Raw genomic sequence first — 22,387 nt, forward strand, 5'->3', positions numbered from 1 at the left:
AGGTTATATTTGTAATCCCCTGGAAAGTTACTGGAATTTTAGTGAGTTAATTCCAGTCTACCACTTTCAGTGCGACCCATGGCGAGAATAAAGACACTAAGGCACATTTGTAGTTATGGGGAGCCAGGGGCCCTAAGTCCAGCCGTGATGATGGCCATCTGGAACAAAGGCCTCGACCCAAGCCCAAACCCGGGTTTTATTCATTCGTGAAGAAGGGAGTGGCTTGAGGACAACTGTGAGAATCAAGGAAGCGAGTGCTGTGAGCTGGGCTAGGCCGGAGGCCTGAAGTCCCCTCTGCAAGTGCGAAGAGCAGGGTATGCAGAGAGTAATCTGCATATCACAATTGAGGCAGTGTCTAATCCTATCCCAAGGCTCGATCCCAGCTGACCGTGTGGAGCGTCGGATCAACACCCCGCCTCGTCCTGGCTCACTCTTGGGAACAGTGGGGTCCAAGGTCCAGGACACACACCTGCCTCCCAGAGATCACCCTCAGCACCTCGCTGGACCGATTTGCATCGCTTAAAGCCAACTGAAAGGATAGGAAAGGGTCCTGGCCAGCTCTGTACCTATCAATACATAGAAATGGGGTCAGGCTCAGCCAACGTGGAGACAGTTGCTCCTCTCTCAAGCAGTCGCCCAGGTGGGCCCCGCAGCTGGCGTCTTAAAAGAGGCCGAGTTTTGCCCGACGTTCGTCTTCATAGACGAGTGGTGCCTATTTCTGGCATTTTTCCCCTCAGCCCATCACTGTGCCGCCTCCCGGGTTGGCAGAATCAGCGTCATGCTGAGTCCAGTGCTGTCGTGTGGAACTTCTTGTTCACACTTCATATCATGTAGTAAAGTTGACTCTTAACGTTGACAGTGATTGTCCGAGTGAGAGTGTCGAGCATCACTGTGTGTACACAGCCCGGCTTCCATCTGACCAGCACCCGGGTCCCCACAGGGAGCCGCGGGACCTTAGGAACGTGGGCACTCTCCCGACTGTCGATCACGTGAGCAGCTCGGCCCAGACTCGGAAGCAAGCGCTGCCCACCGTCCCCTGGAGGCCTCCTGGCCTGAGGAATTGTGTGACTCTCGGTTTAATCTCTGGAAGCTGCTGGGGGCGCATTTCACATAGGAAGGCCAGCCGACCAGTGACACCCTCCAAGAAACGTGCTGATGAAGTCACACTGGAAGGCCTTTTTCTGAGTTAATGTGTAATTTGGGGGTGGGGGCCTGATTTTGGCTGCAGAGGTGAATTAGTGGTAGAGATTCACTTAAAGTAAAAAAAAGAAATCATGGGGAAGGCAGGAGCAACCAATAACAGATTTGTTACCGTTAGCATGAAAGTGTTTTTTTTAAATTGAGAATTGCTCTTGCTAATAAATCCTACAGGGAATGCAGAAACCACACACACACACACACACACACACACACACACACGAGATGCTGTGTACTTGCGCTCAGGATGGCTGTCAAAAGAGCCAGAGTAGCTCGCGGGCAGGGACACGGGCACCTTGGGCCCCGGGGTAGATCTGCCCCTGCCCTGGGAGCTGCCCTGCCCTGGGAAACAGTGTCAGTTGCTTAGAAGATTAAGCTGAAGTTAGTGCGCAGTCCACCAACCCTGGCTGGGTAGAGAGCCAGAGAAACAGGACGAGGGCGCTCAGCAGTACTGTGCACCCACGCTTGGGCCGCTGATGGGGACCGGGGTTGACGGGAGGTGCGGGGTGCAGTGTGTGCGCGCAGTGGAACATCATCCAGGCTGTGGAGGAAGGGAGCTGCACACACTCGGCGCGACACGCAGGGGACACAGCGCCGGGGGGAGTCAGCCGGGTGCAGGACACGTGCCGAGAGTCCCGCCTCTGTGAGGCATGGGGGGGATCAGTGTCAGACGTGGAGAGCAGAGTGGGAGCGGGGCTGGGGTGCAGTGTTTGGAGTACGGCGTCCCTTGGGAGCCTGAGAAGGACTTAGGAGAGAGTGGCTGAACGACAGTGCGATGTCCTTTACGGCACTGTGCCCCACTCACATAGCTGAGATGGGCAGTCGTGGCATTTTACCGCAGCTCCAGGCAGCGCGTGGGCTTCTGGGCCCTGACCCTTGCTGTAGTCCCTGTCTGTATGGTGGGCGGTGCTGCTCCGGGTTGCAGGTGCGTCCCGCGGGCGGGGGTGACACAGAGTGCAGTGGACCCACAGCCCAAGGGGGCTCCCACGTGGCTCTCCAGGTGGAGACCCTTGCCCCCATCGGGGAGCAACAGGTAGCAAAAGAGGAGAAAGGGAAGCCTGTGATCACCCACCCCGGGGATCCACACCAACAAATGCTAGGAATCTGTTCTAGTAGTGACCTGGCCTCGCTTCACTGTCTGTGCAGGGTCTTCTAGTGGGTGCCGTGGGGACAGGAAGTCCCACTGGACACAAGCTGATGTCTTAGTGGGGGCCTTGGAGAAGGGCGCCGGCTGGTCCCCAGGAGCGCTGGTATGTCTCAGAATTTCCTCTTCCTTCTGAAAATTTAGTCCGCGGCAAACAGGTTTTGAATCTTTGTACAGGCTGCATCAAGTGCCCTGAGCCCTGGGATTTTGGCATCACCAGGATGACATGGGTAGAAAGTAATGCCCAGCATTTCCCGGGATGAGCAGGGTGCCGACTACTTCCTGTGCGCTGTCTCCTGTGATCCTTGCAGACTCTGTGACCTTGACCTCACATGTACGCACAGGAGTGGAGGTCAGCGGTCAGCACCTCCCTCCCACGCCCACGCAGCTGGGCGGCTCTCAGGCCCTGGCTTTTCCACCCTGCGACGGGCTCTCGTGAGGGGCTTCACAAATGTCAAAGGCATGGTAACTTTGCAACCTGTCGCCTTTAAACATTATCCACCAAATCCCAGGGTCAAATCCTGAGAGGATCCTCTCCAAGACGACCACCAAGCTGAGTCTCACCGGCTTGAAGCCTGTGCTGGCAGCCATCCGGCCAAGCCTAGGAGCAGGTGCCCAGGGGCAAGGCCAGGCGAGGAGGGGAGGTGCCCTGTGCTTTGGAACTGAAGCCCTTACCCCTTCTGCCAGGTTGGCCTCCCTCTGCTCCCGCCCCCAGTGAAGAGTTAGAAAACAGACACAACCCTTAGTAGAGCATACCGGGAAGAGCTGAGTGTCCTGCCGTCTCTCCCGTAGTCATTTCACACACGCATTTATCAAAAGGGAATTAAAATACAGCTTTTGTTTATCAGCGACCCTCTTCCCCTTGGAATTTGTTTTTTAAGCAATGCGGCAAAATTTTGCTGCCAAGAGCAGCGGGCAGTCAGGAGGAGAGAGCCTGCACTGGGTGGTAAGACGCGTCTAGCAGGGCGCTTTCCGCGGTGTGGAGCTGGGCGAACCGCTTCACGCCCTCGTGTAAACCATGCGTGGACGCCGCCTGCGATGACACGCATCTCACGGGGTCTCCACGCCTTGGCCAGCACGCGCACTTGCTGGGCACTCGTTCTGTGGCACTGGGCCCTGGCCCTGCGCCCCTGCATGGAGAAAGGTCTGCTGTTCATGTCTCCTTTCCGTGTAGTGCGCTTTTGTGTCTCAGGGAGACGGGAAGACCTTGACTCTTGTCACAGCTTAATTAACTTATTGAGAGCTGGAACAGCCACCAGATTCCATATTGTGTCCTAGCGGGAGCTGGAGTGCACGCGCTGTAATGAGTGGTCCTGCTTTCAAATGCCGCCAGCTGCCCGGCTCTTCCCCACAGGCAACCACAGGCTCCTGCCAACTCCTGTCACGTTAGCTGGCATCTGGCAGCCCTTTCATCTGTGGCGCAACTTGAAATTTTAATCAAGAGGTTGGTGCTGGAGCTGCTCCCCGGACTTTCCCCGCCCCTCCCCTGCGTGCTCATGCGCTGTGCCGAGATACGCAAAAGGAGGCCCAGTGGCGTGGAGGGAAACCCCGAGCCCCGAAGAGCAGAGGGGTCCCTTCCTGTGGACCCAGCTTCGCAGAGCCGGCGTTCGCCCCGTCGCTGCTGGAAGAAATGCTCAAGAACTCGGGGGCTTACAGCATCCCCCAGCTTTTCTCTTCCTGTTCCGGGGTCACCCGCCCAACGCACATCTCTCAAGGCTGCACTCGGGGTGGCGGCGGGCCCCGCCTCGGGCTGCGGGGTCTCTGCTCATCTTCCAGCCCCTGGGAGTCCCGGCCCTTGGCGGCTGCTCGGCGTCTTTCGGCCTCTCCCAGCCCCCGCGTCCTCCCTGTGACGCACGGGTACTCCAGGATCGTCGCCGCTCCCGGCTGACGAACAGCCGTCATTCCTGGGCCGCGGAACCCAGCGGAGGCACGGGTGCTGCTTTAGGATCCGGGCGTCTGTCAGGGGCTCGTGCCCGCCCGCCTGTCCCCTAGATGCAAGTCAGTTTCCAAGTTGGTTGATGGTGTTTCCCCCTGAGGGCACGAGGTAGTGCAAAGAAAGCAATCCCCAAGACCCTCAGAAAAGCATGTTGTGTTGTTTGAATGATTCAGGCTGGGCGTTGAAAACCGAAGCCGGTGTGACTTCTTTTATTTCGTCTCCACTCCTTCTCCCACCTGGTTACTCTAAGTCAGTGACTTGCGTGTGGGCGAGTATGTTTGGTGTCTGTGTGCGCTGGTGCACACCCCTGTCTTTCTGGCACTTCGAGTCCCCCGGGCACAGAGTGAGGCTGGCCTTGCTCTTCTGCGTGTGCATTCCGAATGCGCGAGAGTTAGTCGCTCTCTCCACTGAAGTCACATTGCAGAGCGGATTGCCCCCTCTGCCAACCTGTGTGACCCTGGCTGTCCATGCTCTGACCAAGCGGTCAGCTGGTGGAAGCGTAGGCCGGTGTGTGTTAACCTGACTCTCAGGTTCTGGTCAGTCCTTGGGCTGCCATGAAACCCTGTGGCTGAGGTCCACCCAGCTGTGGTCAGCACTGTGGCCATCGAGACAGACAGAGGTGGACAGCCCTGGGCGCTGCGCCCGGCACACAGCGCCAGCTCGGGGAGTGTAGGGAAGTGCTCCCGGAGGGTGGTGAGTGTATTTGGTGGACTCAGTGAGTTCATAGGAGGTGGTGTCACTCAAGCAGCTACCGGAGGTGGCTCAGGGGCACTAAAGGCTCGACGGGAAGTACAGAAGGGCCAGGACAGCGATCCTGACGCCCATTGGGAGCTGGGTACGGAAGTGCTGCTGATACGTAGCCATGAAACACAAGGCAGCAGACAGCAGGGAAACTCAGTGCCCAGAAAACCCTCAGATGAACGCAGGAAGGACCGGACCGAGTGGGGCCCTCACGAGGAGGACCTGCTCTGCCTCTCGCAGGCGCAGCGTCACAGCTGGGATGTGGCATCCGCCCTGCGTGTCCTTGGTGCAGGCAGCATGCCCAGGGCCTTCTTCACAAGCTCGGGAGGGACTTGCCTTCCTCCCCAGCCGCGGGAGGCTGCTGGCCGAAGGTGGCCGTCCTCCTCACTTGCCTAGTGCTGAGACAGAAGACCAGACCCCGCAACTGAGAGGAGGAGAGGTTGACTTGGACACACACTGCAGACGTTCAGCCCTCGCATGGCTGCGGCGTGCTGGAGGGCAGGAGCCGGGACGCAGGGAGCGGAGGGAGGCGGCAGGAGGGCCACGCACCAGGTCATGCCCCGGTGACCGGACCCGGCCCCAGCACCTGACAGCACATGGAGCTAGAGCCCCGGGTCCACTCACCTCCCACATGTGACGGGCTGTGGACCAGCTGTCCCGGCAGCTGACGTGTGTGCGTGGGAACGGGCCTGCTGGCCATCCCCACCCTGGACTCTGCTCCGGAAGGAGAAAGGTTAACAGACAGCCTCGCTGACTGGTCTGGGAATCGTAGAGTGAGGAAGCCGGGTATTGAGTTGGGATATTCTCTGAGCCCTGCGTTGTTCCAGCCGTGGCCTGTCCTTCCTTTAAGCAGGGCTGCCCACCTCTGTGGCTGTCCAAGGCCTAACCTGACGTCACGATCAGGCGTGGCAGCTGTGTGGTGTGCACCCGCCGCTTCCTGAGCTTCGATAATGGAACTGTCCGGTTTTGAGCTGGGTTCTGTGTAGACCCTGGCTTCAGACATCCCATACTGTGCAGATGACAGCGTGAGCTCCTTCTCCGGTGCCTTCTTCTCTCTAGACTCAGAAGTTAATTCGTGGAGGACAGAGATACGTGCTGTTTACAAATGCCGCTCATATGTCATAGGAAATGTCTTTTTTTTGTACCAGAAATCGAACTCAGGGCCTCGGTGCTTGCCAGGCAGGCGCTGTGCCGCTGAGCCACATCCCCGGGCCAGCGTCATATTACTACATGGCACTGGGGTTTCTGCGGAGTCCCCTCCACAGGCCCCCTCGGCCACCTGCGCTCACCCCGTACAGACTGAGGGCCCTGTCAAGCTGGAAGGCGTGAGTGTCTTTCCTCATTCTTCCTTCCTCACCTGGGGGAAGCTCCTAGGCCCTGGAAGGCATGGCAGTCAGATTTTCCTGCTGAAGGAGCGCTGGCCTATGTTCTGCGTACGGAGTCTGGGGTTGCTGAAATAGTTGATAGCTGTATGCATTCTATTGACTTAGAGACATGTTTGCCCGTCTCTGCTTCCTGGACTGACTTCACTAGGTGTGTGTGGCTTTAATAAACTTACTGTGGAGTAATTTGATGTTAACGTTTGCTTGTCGGTGCGCGTGCTCTGTGTCTGGTCGGGTACAGTGGCGCATATCCACTGCCGGGATGTTCTGCAATTTTACCGTCTGAGTTCTCTACGCTTCCCCTCTCTGTTCAGCTCTGCCTCCCAGCCCCTGGCAATCACGGGTCCTCTTTCTGACCCTTGATTCGCAGCATGCCGGGTCAAGGGAATCGTTACCCATGACACTTGCTGGGGGACCATGAGGAGGACTGTCCGGGGCTGCGCTGCAGATTTCTGCGGGAGGGAAGAGAAAGGGGCAGCGGTCAACTCTGAGGACAAGGAGGAGTGCGATGGAGCAGCCAGGCTGGGAGGGACATTGCCGAGAGTTGACCTGGGAAGGGGCCTTGCCAGACCAACCCAGGGCATGCAGGTGACCCGGGCAGGAGGGGCAGACAGCGCCAGGATGGAAGGCAGGAAGCTAAGCAGCAGTGAGGGCAGGTTCCCTTCCAGACCCACGTCGCAGGATTCTTGCTAACACTTGGCTGTGCAGAGATGATAACAGAGATACCGAGGTGAAGGTCTCCGTGGGAGGAGGGTTCAGAGGAGGCCGACCGGCTCAGAGTCGTGCCCCCTGCGCTCAGTCGAGTGCGTTTAGGTCCCCTGGGTCTTCCCTGGCTCAGCAGCTCCCTCTGCGGTAGCACCCATCACCCACTGCCTCCGTGCTCCGCGTGGCCATCCTTCCGCCTCCTGAAGGGCGGCGTGGTTGCTCCCAAGTTTGGGCAGTGAGGAATACGACTGTCACAAGTACCCATGTGCAGCGTTCCATGTGGACCCCATTTCTAAGAGTAGCTTTACATTTACACAAGTAGCATGAAGACAGCACACAGCATCCTTGCTTCCCAGCTGGCGTGGCGTCATGCTGAGGTCTTCCACTGCATTGTCAAAGCCAGGATCACATTGGCACGTGACCCCTGCCTGGACTTCATCTAGATCTCACCAGGGTTTGTACTGATTCCAAACCAGGAAAACACTTGCTCTGGCACTCGTAATTTCCATTTGAATTTATAGGAGCAGTATAGGTGTGTTGTACTGATTGAACGTATAGTAAAGATGACTGGATGCTGAGAGATAAATGCATGGGAACCCATCAGCCGGAGCCAGCGTGCCTCAGCCCAGTGGGCGAGGGCGTCGTGAGCTGGTCAGGAGCAGGTCTGCAGTCTGTGTCTGGCTCAGTGGCTGGTTAGGGTTTCAGTGCGTGCTGCAGAAGCTGCTGTTCCTAAGCACGCATGCAGGAGGAAGGTCACTCCAAGGGCGCGCCTTCCCAGGCCCCGAGGAGAGTGGGGCGGAGTTGTCCCAGGAGCTGTCACTGCCGCGTGCTTTGTGCTGCTCAAGGCTGAGGTGGTCAGGCGGCCTCTAATGAGTGTCTCCAAATGTTTCGCTGGCAGAGGACTCAATGAAAGATGACAGAGGAAGCCATCGTCATAGCCAAGTGGGACTACACCGCCCAGCAGGACCAGGAACTGGACATCAAGAAGAACGAGCGCCTGTGGCTGCTGGATGACTCCAAGACGTGGTGGCGGGTGCGGAACGCGGCCAACAGGACAGGCTACGTGCCGTCCAACTACGTGGAGCGCAAGAACAGCCTGAAGAAGGGCTCGCTGGTGAAGAACCTCAAGGACACGCTGGGTGAGTCGCCGCGCGGCCTTGGGGCAGGGGGTGGGGGGCATCCGCCCAGGTGTCTGCATTTGCTCCCAGTCCGCTTTAAGCGCTGTGCGAGGGGTGAGAGGGCAAGACGGGGACTGGCAGCACCCTGCGTCTGCTGGGACCCCGCGCCTGTGCCCGCTCCTCTCGTTACGACGCCGAGGACCCTGACGTGGAGTGGCCGCCTCTGAGTGTCCACAGCTCTGCCTCTGTCCTTCCACCAAGTGCTTCCTCCCTCACAAAACGCACTCAAGCAGCCTGTGGCACGGAGGAGCCCAGGGCCTGTTCCCCGAGATGACAGTGTTCCACGCCACGGCCCAGGCACTCTGGTTACGCTGGTGGCTGGGGCACCCAGGTCCGTGACGTCAAGGGCAGCCGTGGGGGCCCCAGCAGACACCGCCTTGCATGGCTGTCTTGGTTACTTTTCTCTCCTTGCTAAGACAAAACACCCAATGCCCAAAATGAAGGAAGGAAAGCTTTATTTCGCTTACAGTTTGTGGAGGTTTCAGTCCATACTTGGCTGGCTCCGAGGCAGAAGGTAGCAAAGCAACAAGAGCAAAGGGGGGAATGGCAGCTGAACAACAAAGCAGCCAGAGCAAAAGGATAGGAATCCCAGCAGGCATCCTCTTTCCCTCCCTTACATTGTAAACAGGCTACCCCCACCTAAGGGGCGTGTAGCTCTCACATAATCTCCATGCCCTCCTCTTCCACAGGCTCAGGATGTATACAAAGTAAGCACCCTGGCTTCCTGCTGAGTCACTTAGCCAAACCTCCAGACTCCCCAAGTGGACACAGTGTATCAACCCTAACAATGGCTCTCCCATGTGCCTCTGTGCTTCCCTGATGTCTCAGTCCACTCTGTGTCACCGCATTGAAATCCTGGGGCGTGGTGGCCCACGCCTGTAATCCCAGCACTCAGGAGGCTGAGGCAGGAGGATCGCTGCAAGTTCAAGACCAGCCTGAGCTACAAAGAGAACTCAAGGCCAGCCTGAACGGCATAGGGAGACCCTGTCTCAAAAAGACAAAAAAAAGAAAAGAAAAGAAACCCTGGGGTGAGGCCACTTTCTAAAGAAGAAAAGTTTAGTTTGGCTGAGTCGTGGTCTGGGGTCGAGAGGCCACTTCTGGTGATGGCTGCTTACGGGCACAGAGCCTCACCTGGGTGCAAGAGATAGCGTGTGTGCATGCGTGTGCACACGTCTCCTGGTCTCTGTCCTTGTGAAGCTACCAGCATTCAATCCTGGGGGTTCCTGACCTATTCCCTTGTCTAATCCCGTTCCGGCTCAGAGGCCCCTGATCACCGCAGTAGGGCTGCACCTCTGTCCCCCGAGTGCCTGACAGTGGGGTTCCAGCTCTGACCGGAATCCTTGTGGGCCATCCTCTGACCTCTGCCCTCATGTAAACATGGCCGCAGAGTTAGGCCCTGCCACCTCAGGGCTCATGCGAAGGGGACTCCCTCCCTCCCTGTGCGAGGCGAGGTTGTTTAGGCCGACTCTGCCCGGGTACCTATCACTCACATTGGTGGCAAGTCTGCGTTAGCATCAGTGCTACAATTCCGCGGTTTCTGTTGTTATTTCTAACACAAGGATGTGCTTCATTTCAGGCAGGAGGGTGAGGGGCACCTGGGAATACCGTTCAGAAGACGCGGCGGGCATCGCACGGTGTGCATCTCTCTCTGCAGCTTCAGTTTTTAGTCTGAACTCTGCTGCTAGTCAGCTCCGGCCTCCATTCGTTGGCGGCGTCCTCAAGGTGCAAGTGGGGTTTTCCTCCTGCTCCAGCGGGAGAAGTGTGACGCAGGGCTTTGTGGGAGGCGCGGCTCTCGGGCCAGCCTGAAAGTTCCGGCTTTCCTCGCTGTCTGGCTCTTCTCCTAGAAACGCTGTCTTTGTTTCTCCTCAGTTTTCATTCTTTGCAGAAGCATGTCACTTGAAGGAGACACTCGCGTCTTACGCTTCTGGTGCGTAACTAACTGTCGAAGAAATGAAGGCACCTGGATATACACACACTAAGGTTTTCTAGAGTGTGATCTTTCATTTTGTCCAACTTCAGCCTCCACCGATGTACCTAACATCGCTGACTTATTTTTTTCATTCCTTTGTCCCTTCTCATTCTTTCTCTTTTTAAGAATTTTTTAAGATTTTCAGGGTTCTGGTAAATTGGTAGGCGGTAGACTAAGGCAGGGCCAGTTCTCTGGGCTACCTCAAAACTCCTTTGATGACTTGTTTTTCTTCAGTGTCTTGGAAGGGGAAAGACAGGGCCGCCCAGTGAGACTGTGCCGTGCTCACACGCACATGCTGGGGTTTTCCTGACAGTGACCAGCGAGAGGTGCCCAGGCCCTGAGGGTCTCGCTGAGCCCGCCAGCTTGCCCTGGACCAGGCTGACAGATGCCACCCAGCTCTTCTGGAATGGAGCCCTCAGGCTTCTCCAGTCAGCCAATTCCATTTTTGGAGAAGGCAGATTGTTAGAAAGCTCTTCCTTAAATAGCATGAAGCTTTTGCATTTCCTCAACGTCCTCACCTCCGCTTGCCCTCGGGGCTGAGCTCAGCTCACCCTGTCCTGGGGTAAGAGTCCCTGCGGCTCCTGCTCAGGTCACCTGGGGTCCCTCGCCAGCAGGGGTCCTGAGCTGCGGGTCCTGAAAAGCCAGCGATGAGGCTGTGTGCAGAGCCTCCCTCATGCTGACTGCCCCCTCCTACTAGGAGCAGTCAGCAGCCGCAGCCCCGTGGTCTGGGGACTTGTACCCCATCATCAGGGAGAAGAGGCTTCTGGTTTAATCTTCTGGCCTTGATGTGTGTATTGGGCTCACCTGGAGGCTTGCTGTTTATTAGATGGAGGGACCTTGTTCTCCCGGCTTCCGAGCCCTCTTTGAAGTCCTGTCCTGCCCCAGGGCCAGTACCCCCAGTGCAAAGGAGCCTTGAGGGTGGACTTCTTCCCAACAGCATGGCTCCCTGCAGAGCTGCTGGCCTGGGAGGAGGGCAAAGCGGCCGCGGAGCCCCTCCCCCCACACACAGACTGCCTGGTGTTCGCTTTCCTACAAGGTTGGAGCCAAAGCATTTGTGGCTGTCTGCATCCTCATCAGTGGAGCAGACGATCTTGCTGGGATGGAAACTGCGGATGTCCTGACTCGGAGGTTCGTGCAGAATTTCCCCGGCAGGTGGCGGGTTGGGGTCAAGTGGCACCGAGTTCTCCAGGTCGATCGGTGTAAACTGTGAGCTACGTGTGAGCTATGCAGCCCCCACGCCCTCTTGGGCTCTCGGGCTCATAGGCGAACTTGATTCTGTCACAGACAGGGCTTTGTTAGAGCAACCTGAAGAAAGCCGTGCCGTAACAAGAAGCTCTGCTTCCAGTGGAAATATTGATGTTCTTTCCTTTATTTGCAATTGAGTAGAACAGTGTGCGTTTGTGTGTTCACAAGGGGGCAGCAGCCGCTCTCTGGGCCTCCCCCTTTTTAACTCACTTTCGTGAGTGGCTCCGCGCACTCTCCCGCAGGTGCCAAGGTGCAGGTCAAGAGCTGCTTCCGCTGGCTGGCAGAGTCCACTTGATACTGAAGGGCTCGGCTCCGTGAGGAGAGCCCTGGGCTGCCAGGCGGCCTTGGCCCTGGCCTTGGTGCTGGGCTCGCTGTCTAAACCCTGCGGGGTGGTGTGGAGCCATTGGAAGTCCTCAGAGGTCAGTTTCCTCTGCTTTTGCTGAGTGTCCACTCAGGGCGGACTCCGGGTGGGGTCCCTTGGGCCCCTTTGCTGCACCGTGGAGGAATGGTGGCAAGGAGCCCCAAGGAAGGACTGCGGCCAGGGACTGAGAGGGCCCAGTGGGGGCAGCGCCCCCACTGAAAGTGTCCCTCAAAGGTTTCTCTCCGGCTTTCCGTGCCGCTCTGATACCGAGCTGCCATCACTGCCCTGAGTCTGGTCCTCTTTCCAGGGGCTCACTTGGGGGTGCTGACTTAAGTTCCCCGGAGAGGCAGGGTCTGCTCAGGGTAGCCCAGCAGCCTCCCTCGGGCCTCTGTTCCCGGACACCTGTGTCCGTGGCTCCCTGCGCCTTTGGAGTCTCCAGCCGCAAGCCCTTGCCCTTGGTGGCCGCCTGCATCTGTTTGGTGTCACTGCCCCGAGGCCAGCCAGACGTAGGCCAGCATGCCTGCCGTGGTGACAGCGGGGGCTCAGAGAGGCGGAGGCCAGGCTCCCAGCACGAGCGCTCCATAAGACCCCTGGGCGCGGTGTCGGCTGCGCTTTGGGACACGGACAGGGGCTCACACAGGTGAAACTGACGTGGTCCTCAGGCCACCCTGCTGATCACTGACCGGAGGAAGGTGCAAGAGAGTACCACCATCTGGTTCCTCGTGTAAAGCCCAGAGGCACTTAAGGCGGATCCCTGGAGGTCACACGCGGAGCACAGAGCCCTGGCGGCAGCTTGTGTAGCCTGTGCCATTCCAGGGACCCGCGAGGCCTGGTGGATGGCAGATGGGGCGTGGCTTGGCACTGCCTAGGTTCACGGTTCAGGCAAGGGAGCCAGGCGCCAGGCACTGCGTCCATGCAGAGGGCGGGCGGCGCTGCCACAGCCACATGCAGCCACTTTTTGTGACCAGCCTGACGGCCACGTTTCCCCTCGGCTGCTGCCGAGTGTCCACTCAGGGCGGCCTCCAGTGGGGTCCCCAGGGCTCCTTCACTGCACTGTGGAGGAACAGGGCGGTCAGTGAGCCCCAAAGAAGGGCCGTGAGCAGTGACTGAGAGGGCCCCGCCGGGTGCAGACCCCGCAGGCAGGCGGGGACAGCAGCGGGGGACACAGGAGACCCTCGGCCACTTCACAGTGAGCCCCCGGAGGTCGGGCCCACACAGCTCTCCTTAGAGAGGAGAAACCCCTTGGTTCGAGTTGCAATGACTCCTTTATCAAGTCTGACTTTGGAGTCTGGGGGACGAATAAATGAATTCCCCGTCTGTGTAAAAAGCACCTGCCTGGTGCATCTGTTTGTTTGGGTCATCGCTTTTTGTGCGCGCTGCGCCGTCTCTTACCACAAGCCGCAGCGCGGCCCGAGCCTGGCTCGTGGAGCAGCGGTCTCACAGCACTCCTGGAGTGCTCAGTTCGAGCACCGCACTCTGATTTCCTAGTTTATTTTGCAGTTCCTGGCGATGGAACCCAGGGCCTCCACAATGAGCCACATGCCCGGCCCTTTTAAAGAGTTTTCAGACTGGGTCTCCCTGCTGTGCCAGGCTAGGCCCACATGCGTGTGCAGACTTCCTTTGTGTCCATGCGAAGGGAACTGTGGCTGCAGGGCGGGGTTGTGACCGCCTCTCGGGAGGGTGCCCACTGTGGGCACCGTGGGCCACACCTGGAGTTCCGATGCCGTCCTTCCCGATAGAACTGCAGACCTAAAGCCGTGTGCTCTGGGTGCCATCGGGTGTCTTTGTGAAGGCACCTGCTTCCCACGAAGGCTGCTTCCTCCAGGCGCTGGAGTCTGACGCGGTGCTTTGTCCTAAGATCGGATTGACCTGCAGTTGTTTTGATGGAGTGCACTGGCTGTGAGAAGTGGTGGGCAGGAGCCGGGGTGCCTGGCTGCAGGACAGGGCAAGAGAGGTCGTTCTATGCTCAGTCACTGAACACCTGCAGTGCCAACCTGCATGACAGGGGGGTCGGGACAGCAGGCACTGCGCTCCACCCAGCAGCTTGCCCCTAATACGCTTCCCCGTCAACTGTAAAGACACCAGAATTCCCTGTGGGAAGGGTTCAGGGCGGGGGGCTGGGGGAGCGGCCCTGCACCGCTAGAGGTGCTGAGCAGGGCGTTGGATCTTGTTTGAAAGGCGCAGGTAAGTAGGGTAGGTGAAATACTTCTCGTTACGTGGGTCACGGGTTTATGAAGTCATCGCTGTGTATATAAAAGTAGGCGACCCCGGGCCTGGCTGGGTGGTGTCACTAGCTTCCAAGGAGAGACCTCAGCCAGTGTGTGCCTGTGTGGCCCACCCAGGTGGGGAAGCAATGGGACGAATTCAGGGTCGGCCCCTGTGTGTCTCAGGTGGCCCCGTCCCAGCTTAGGCGCCTGGGAGGTTGGACTACACCGCCGCAAAGCTCCTCCTTTCAGAATCCAGGCTACGGCCCACCAAGCCGCACTTGGACGGAGTTGGAGGATTGCTTGGTGATGGCCCTGGTTGGGTAAATGTCCTTCTTCGGGAAATACAAGTCACCAGGGAGATGGACATGGTGGTGGCAGCTTCATGTCAAGCAGCCAGAGAGGGTGACTTCTCCCTGTGTGGAAACTTGGACACCCCTGAGGTGGGCAGAGTCCTCCTCAGCCGGAGGACGGGGCCGCGGGGTGGCGACAGTGCCACAGGGCCCGTGGTGCCCCCAGGGTGAGGCAGTCCCACAGAGCCTGGAGCATCTCACCCAGTATCTGCTGCGACTGGACCCAGAGGGAGTGACGGGGGGTCTTCCTGGGAACGGCTCCCCTCTGCCAGACCTGGGCTCCTTTCCGCGGTTCTCCCCGCATCTCTGGCACACAGTGGGGACGTCCCTGCTCCTCACTGACCTCCAGGCCCTGCAGAGCCTGTCCAGTCTGCTGTTTGCTTATACCTGGCCCCATCTGGAAGCCAAGGAGAGCCAAGGAAGGCCCAGCTGACCTGCGGCACACGAGCTTCCCAGGGAAGGGCGTGGCGTTCGCTCTCCCCTGGGTGCCTAATTTGTGCTGGACTCTGCACCGGGGCCACCTGCATCTCGGTCCTCGCTGGATCCCTGAGAGGGACGCCGCAGGAGCCGGTTTCCGTGTGAGAAAGTCCGCACTCTGGTGCAGTGACAGGGCCTGGCTTCAGTCTCCGCTGTTGTCTCTGTTCTGTCTCGGGCCCTGGGGACTCGGGTCAGGGGAGGGACAGGGAACCCCTGCCTGTGTGGGCCCTGCGCGTGCTGCTGTCGTGGGCGAGCTCGGCGGCTCCCCAGCCCCCACCCGCACGGCTGCTCCCGCTGCTTCCCCCGCTGTGCCCCTGACATTCTGGTGAACAGGGGCCTCGCGTGCTAGTCACCAGCCAGCGGGGAGCAGGAGGCGGTCCTCAAGGGCACCCAGGCTGGGTGTCTGGGGCCTACCTGCTCCGCTCGGGCGGGCTTGTGTGCTGGCAGCGTCTGGCCGGGCACACGTGTCTGTCCAGGAGCCATGTGTCCTCCTTCAGCCACCGTGAGATCCCTGCGTGCTTTCTTTGCTCGACAGGTTTCTGCAAACAAGTATTCCTCGGCATTTGAACTGCAATGCCTGGGCATTCGTAAGGGGATCGATCCCTTGCCCCTAGGCTTAGGGGCAGGCGCATACTCTAAAAATGGAATTCGTGGACAAGCGCGGGAAGGCAGTGCCCCTGTGAGGTTATCAGGCCGGGTCTGCCTGTGCCTGGGGCAGAGAGCAAGGTCCAGTTCCACGGTGACTTCCGGCACTCTCAGGACTGTGGTCACCACACAGTCAGAGAGGGTTGGGCTCTGGTCCTCGAACTGGTGGGAGTCACTGAACTGTTTTCGGTGTATGTACTCCAGCTCTTGGGCAGTCTCTGGGTCCTCAAGTGTTTGTTTACACTACAAATCGTGCAGAAAGGGGAGCAGATGCTTGGTGGTACATTTGCCTTAGGAGACCATGCTTCTTCTGTGTAGAATGTTCTTTGGGAGCCCGAGCACTCCTGTCAGTCATTGTGAATGTCACGGAAACATGTTTCTGAACTGAGTCAGCAAACAGTTGAGGTGAAACCCTCCTCCTTTAAAAGTTTTTACCTAACTTCAGAGAAAAATCAAGCTGGCTACAGTTCTGCATACCTGTCATCCCAGCGCTTGGAAATGCTGAGGCAGGAGGATTGCAGATTCAATCCCAGAGGCAACTTCAGCAAGATACTGCCTCAAAATAAAAAATAAAAAGAGGCTGGGGGTGTAGTTCAGTGTGAAGGCCCTGGATTTAGCCCCAATACTGAAAAAATAAACCCAAAAAATCTCAGTTTTATTTTAAAAGTTCAGCTTCCCTAGCGAATGGTTCGCTGTCTCCTCACCACACGTACACGGGGACTCTGGGTTCCCGCGGTTACCGACAGTACCTTCGACTCACTTCTGTATGCTGAAGGCCTGCCGTGTGTGAGCGTGAACTCAACAGAACACACCCTTCTTTGGAACTCACGGCGCCTGTGTCTCCGGTGAGCCCCCGTGGAAGCGGCTGTCATGTACCTGCCCAAACACTGTGGAACCTCCAACGGTGGCCACGTGCCAGCCTCCCGAGATAAATCTGATTTCTTTCGGTATGTCACATGCTTGCAAGTATTCAGAACCCAAAATGTAAAACAACTCACAGCAGATTAGTGGGAGGATAATTAGAAAATAGAGACAGACTGTTTTGCAAAGATTGCCAGGGAGGGGGGCGACGTCAGGAGAGCCGTGAGAAGTAGGGGGGGCATGCCTTAGAGAGCTGCAGGGAGCAACGTGGAGCTCTCGTGGATGCACACCCAGCAGCTGTGTCCGCCGGGCTGAGTGACTTGGTCACATGCTGGCAAAGGACAGACACTGGATCCAGGACATTGGCACCGGCGTCCGCAGCGTGGCCCTGTGGGCACCACCGACCACGTGCCGCGGGAAGATCTCCGGGAGGTGACCGTGTCTGTGCTGAGCGTGCAAGGGCTCTCTTCTGTCGCTGTTCCCAGGGGGCTCACACAGTGCTAAAGCAGGTCAGGCGCTACAAGTCACCTGAGATGAGGTACAGGCCCGGAGGGTGTGCAGGGCTCTTCTGCAGTGGAACGCCGTGTTATGGAAGGGCTTGAGCAGCCCTGGGTTTTGGAGCAAACCTGGAACCCAGAAGACAACTGACTCCATTCCCAGGACCGACCCGCCTCTGGGTGCGGCTTCCCTCTCGCTCCGCTGCACTTTCTAAGAACTCAAGAGTCCCTCCTGCTTTGGAGCAGAGGACCGGGAGCTGCAAATGGCTGCGATCAGTGCGAACGCTTCTTGGGTATTCCTGACTGTGCTTCCGCCCCGCCCCACCCTGCTTAGGTTCTGGACATGCGTCTGACAGGTTCCTTGCTCTCCCTTGGCTGGCATGTGCTCCTAGCAGCCGGCGAGAGGTGGGGCGGGCCCTTGTGGGGACTTGGTGCCGGCTGCTGGGGCCACCTCCCCTGCCCCATCTGCAGAGGCAGGTGGCCAGGGCTCCGTGGGCGGTGCAGGTGGCCAGGGTGTTCTGCACATCGACCGGCATGTCCTCGGTGTCGCCTTGTGTCCAGCGTCCCTCCAAGCTGCCTCTGCTTCTCCGTTCCCAGATTCTGCACACCCTCCGGCGTGGTGTCTGTGGGCCTCAGCCACTGGACACAGCAGTTGACTGGCAGACTTCTGAGGTGTACAACTCTTTGTGATCGGAGCATGAACTAGGGATGGAACCGCAGCTCTTGTCCTGCTGCTATTTCACATTGAACGAGCCTCTGATTGGCAGAGGGTGATGTGTTCGAGGTCAGCCGGGGCAACTTCGTGAAACCCTGCCTCAAAATAAAACAGGAAGAGCAGGGGTGGAGCCCGGGAGCAGAGCAAACATGCATGAGGCCCTAGGCTGAAGCCCAGAACTAACACGGGTGATGTGTTGTTTTCTGAAGCCAGTAGCACACCCAGCAGGGGGCCTGGCTGTCCAGTGTCCCTGGGTCCAGTGAGCTAAGAAAAATACACCAGTGACAAAACTGGCCTTGTGGTGCCCAGAGGACCCCGGCCCTGGTGGATCTTCGTTGGTGCCCTCCGGGTAGAAGCCGCTCCGCTCACCGTGTCCTCTGTGCCGTCTGGCAAGTCCCGAACGGGCCCTGGAAGTCGCAGGGCCAGGACCTCTGCCCGGCATCCAGCAGGCCCATGCCGTTTCACAGCAATACCAGGAGCAGACCCTCGAGCCCTCGGCGGGCAGTGTCGCCACAGGCTGTGAGGCTGGGCCCTGGGCACTGCCGAGAGCCCCTCCCCAGCAGGCAGCAGGAAGCACCCAGCAGGCAGCAGGGTGCCTTGGCCTCCCCGTCCAGAGCTCAGGTGGCTGGCTGAGCCCTCCGGGACTCCGTACTCCATGTCATGGCCCCCTTGCGCTGGGAGCATTTAGGGAAAAGGCAGGTTCCTGCTCGCCTGATCTGCTGTCCACAGCCCCAAGGTCTGAGGATTCAACACCAGCTGCAAACACAGTGCCCGCTGGCCCTGGGCGCTCGCCAGGTGCCCTCCTTTGTGCTGGTCCTTTGCTTTCTGCGGCTGCCGGGCCTTCGTCACAGCCCCCCGAGTGTCACCCGTACCCCGCATCCCAGTGATGACAGCTGGATGGAAGAGATGCCGTACGATTCCTGCGTCTGGAGTGAGGCCGATGGAGACCTCTGAGAGGTCGGCCCAAGTGTGGCTCCTCTGGGCCTCACCAGCCGCGTGGCGCTCGCAGCTCTTGTCTGGCTCTGTCCCATGTCAGCTGCCGGGCGGTGTGTGCCGAGCCATTGAGCAGATCAACACTTCCTGTCACCCCCCTTCTCACCTTCAGAACCAACCACTTGAGCTCCTAGATTGGGTCTAGATATGGAGAGACACTATGTATGTATCTTTCATTAACAATTATAATGAAAAGAGCTTTTCAGTTCTTTTTACTGGCGCCTGTGTTAGCATTTGGCTTTCATATTGGTGAGAAAATCCTCTACTTCCAGCCACTGTTTGTTTTGAGGTTGAAATGTGTTCGGGTTACTTGTCTCTCACACGGAATGGGCTTCCTTGTTAGCGGGGATGAGAATTCGGGTTCAGAGTCCCAGACACGGGGACCAGGAACCCAGGCGGTGTTGGGCTCAGGTGGGGCCTGTGGCCCCACAGCGGCATGGCTGGGCCACTCCTGGTGCATCCTCCACGGAGGAGGATGTGGCGCGTGACAGCAGCGTCCAGCCAGCCTGTGCCTTTGGTCCTGGCCCTCTCAGTCACTGCCCTCTTTCCCATCCTGTGGCTCCATCTCCCTGGACCAGGGAACTTGTGTGGAGCCCTTCATGATGCGGTGCGTGTACCAGTCGTAACACAAACACGTCTTTAAATGAACTCTAGCCGTGCACCGGCAGCTGGCACATTTGAGGAGGTAGAGGGCAGGAGAGCAGCTGGCTGAGGGTAATTCCTCAGGCTCTTCACTGATGTGATAGCAGGTCAGCTCACAGGGAGCTAAAGTAAAACCAATGGACGTTGAAAGCTGGCTCACATTCCTGAGAGTATGGTGGGTCCAGGTCTCTGCTCCAGCTGTGGGCCCCGCCTGTCTGTCTGCCTGCCTGTCTGTTCGCCTGTCTCTTTGTCTCCCTGTCTGCCTGCCTGTCTGCCTATCTATCTGTTTGCCTGCCTGTCTGTCTGCCTGTTTGACTGCCTGCCAGTTTGACTGTGTGCCTGTCTGTCTGCCTATCTCTCTGTCTGTCTGCCTGCCTGCCTGTCTGCCTGTCTCTTTGTCCGTCCGGACTTCTGGCCAACTCTGCTCCTCATTCTTCAGGCAGACTCTGCAGGTCCTGGTGCTGCTGGCGTCTCCTGGCCCATCCTCCAAGGGACAGTGTTTCCCGTGACTGCAGCCTGTCCCAGGGTGTCCTCACCCCGCAGGGTGAGCCCCAGGTCCCCCCGGGCCCAGCAAGTGTGGGAAGCTTTGGGGTACCTCGAGGAGACGGGTGGGATAAAGGGCACTGGTGAGGTAGCGACCTCAGAGTGCACTGTGTTAATTTTCCAAGGTCACCTGATCCCAAGTCCTTAGGCTTAGTAAATTTGAATTTCATCTTTTTACCTGTGCTAGTATTTTAAGAAGTCTTTGCACATAGGCCCTCTGTGAACCACTGCAAGCTGATCTTACCTGAAAAACGAGGCACAAATCAAGTCAGCCGAGGTGACCTGAAAAGCATCAGCAGTGAGGCTCAGCCCTGCAGGGGAGTGAGCTTTGCTTGCTGAGCCTGGTCTTGCCAGGCCCTGGGCGTTGGACAATAAAAGCCTTTACTGTTTTTAGTTGACTTTACCACTAGAACCTCAGACTCACTGATAGTAACTTAGCGTAAATAATGGCGTTTTAAGTGTAAGGAGGTTTTCTGGCTGAATCTGGTTTATGTTATGGATCTGATTAGTAATAAAAAATTTACATGATTTTGCTGTGGAGCTCCTAAAACTTAAGAGCACTGGCTAAGTGACTCTGCTTGAGTAGATTTCGGAACTATCAGATTTGACGTTTTGTCTTAAATCTCCAGAACTCCAGCTGGAAGATGACAGCCGGAGCATGTTTTAAAGGCGTCTGTTCTAACATCCCTTCATCTCAAGAGGAGAGTATCGAAGATTTTGACTTTAAAATTACTAGCATTAATAATGTATGACATAGCCAAGCTTTTATTAGAACTCATCTTTAATGTATGTAAATTTTTTCAGGAAAGTTTAAATGTGCTTATTATCATCAATAAAAGTGTAATTCGAGATCAGGGATCTAATAGCCCGATGCCAAAAAATCGTCACAGAAGTGCAAAAAGTATGGTTTACCGTTAAATCCAGCTCGGCCATTTGCCACTGAACACGGTGCCATCTGTCTGCTCACAGAACAAGCGCACACTATTTTCTCATTAAGCGCGACGACTTGGTTGCCCGCTTTGTGGCTGGTGCTTCACGTGACAACAGCAAGCTGACTCTCAGGGACCTTGGCTGAGTCCCCTGGGGCTGCACACCGGGGCCGCCTGGGGTGGCTCAGAAGGGCTGCATCTGTGCCCTCAGCCTGGCTGCCGCCTGGCCAGGGACAGCTGGACCGGTGCCCTGCGGAGACTGTCACCGCCTCACCCAGGCCCTGAGCAGAGCACAGCATCACCACTGCCAGGGGCCCTGGGGAGGAAGCCCAGGGTCAGTGGACCTCTGTCTCCCCAGCTGCAGCCCCCTGGGCTACATGCAGGGACCCAGGGCTGCACTGAAAACCCCTGGCCGGGCCGCTATGCCCCACCTCTGTGTGCACGCAGCAGCACGAGCAGATGGCAACCTGGGTCCTGAGACCCCGAGCCTGCAGGGGTGGAGGTTGAGTGACCTTGAACAGTGGCCCACGGAGACCCCTTCCCGCCTACCAAGGGACATAGCGAGCAGCCATCTGCTGAGAGCCAGGACCTGGGTGCCTGACCTCCGGGCGGGAAAAGAAATTCCTGGGCTTCAGAGTCCGCCCACCCCGTGGTGACCGATACAGCAGCTGGGATGGGGTGGACACACGGACCTCGAGGTTCCATCTGGCCGTGAACCCCATGACTCTGGGTGCTGGGGTGAGTCAGTGGCCTCCCACATGCTAGGCGAGCGCCCCACTTTGAGCCCAGCCCAGCCCGGCACCATCGCCTCATGAAGGTAAATGTGAGAGGCCTGAGCTGTCCCTGACCCCGTATCCACTGCAGGACGTGACTGCGTGGATTTGCAGCCTTCAGCAGTGAGAGTTCAAGCGAGGTCCTCAAGGCAGGCCCTGCCCAGCACGACGGGTGTTCTATAAGAATTCCGGGTTGGGGCTGGGTACCCTGCCTGGCATGCCCCAGGCCCTGGGCTCAATGCCCAGTGCTGCAGAGGCAGAAGGGATCGGACACAGATGCACAGGCTAAGCCCAGAGCACACGGAGGAGAGGCACGCTCACAGGCCAGGGAGGGGCTCAGAAGGAAACCGCTGGGTCCCGTGCAGCTGGGGGAGCAGCTGTCTGTGGCTGCAAGGCCGTGGTACTCCGTGGCGGGGCTCGGACAGAGACTTCAGTCAGTGTGCTCACGGCTCTGTGCGGGCTGGCCTTGCTGTCAGTGCCGGGCAGGGTGGTCTTGCCCTGGGGCTCTGTGTGCAGAGGGCCGGGCGCTCCCGGCCGGGGCTGCTCTGGGGCTGCGCCCGTCTCACTGCCCAAGAAGCTTCGAGTGGTTCCAGGATTCCATGGGGACTCTGGCTCAGTGAGTGAGCTCACGTGGGTTGTGGGAAGGGTCAGCAGTGTGGCGCAGTCGCGGGCCAGTCCTGCAGGGGTGGCAGCCTCTGTGCAGGGCCCAGACTGTGTGTCCTCCGAGTCCTGATGAGTGACAAGCCCCGCCCGTGGGACTCTAGGTGCGTCACGGCCCACACTCCTGACGAGGCCCACAACTAACATTTCTAGGTGTCCTCTGCAGCATCCTTAACTCCCTAAAAGCCGTGTACCCAGGTCCTGGCTGACTAGACAGTGCTGACCTGCAGAAGGTCT

General features: G+C 58.1%; 1 protein-coding gene and 1 long non-coding RNA gene across 2 annotated transcripts in view; both read left to right on the forward strand.

The window, feature by feature from the left end:
• Nck2 (NCK adaptor protein 2) overlaps window positions 1-22,387 on the forward strand; it is a 105,085-nt gene that overhangs the window by 68,651 nt on the left and 14,047 nt on the right. The window contains exon 3 of the mRNA XM_005400789.2: window positions 8,004-8,244. Within this exon, the coding sequence (XP_005400846.1) occupies window positions 8,019-8,244 (226 nt within the window). The 5' untranslated portion in view covers window positions 8,004-8,018. The remainder of the gene's footprint in view (window positions 1-8,003; window positions 8,245-22,387) is intronic.
• Window positions 19,576-20,669, forward strand: LOC102029956. The gene is made up of 2 exons (XR_263492.2): window positions 19,576-19,789; window positions 20,418-20,669. It is a non-coding gene; the product is annotated as an uncharacterized LOC102029956 (long non-coding RNA).

Source organism: Chinchilla lanigera, unplaced genomic scaffold (assembly GCF_000276665.1).
Source record: "Chinchilla lanigera isolate Chin_1 unplaced genomic scaffold, ChiLan1.0 scaffold00069, whole genome shotgun sequence".
Lineage (NCBI taxonomy): Eukaryota > Metazoa > Chordata > Mammalia > Rodentia > Chinchillidae > Chinchilla > Chinchilla lanigera.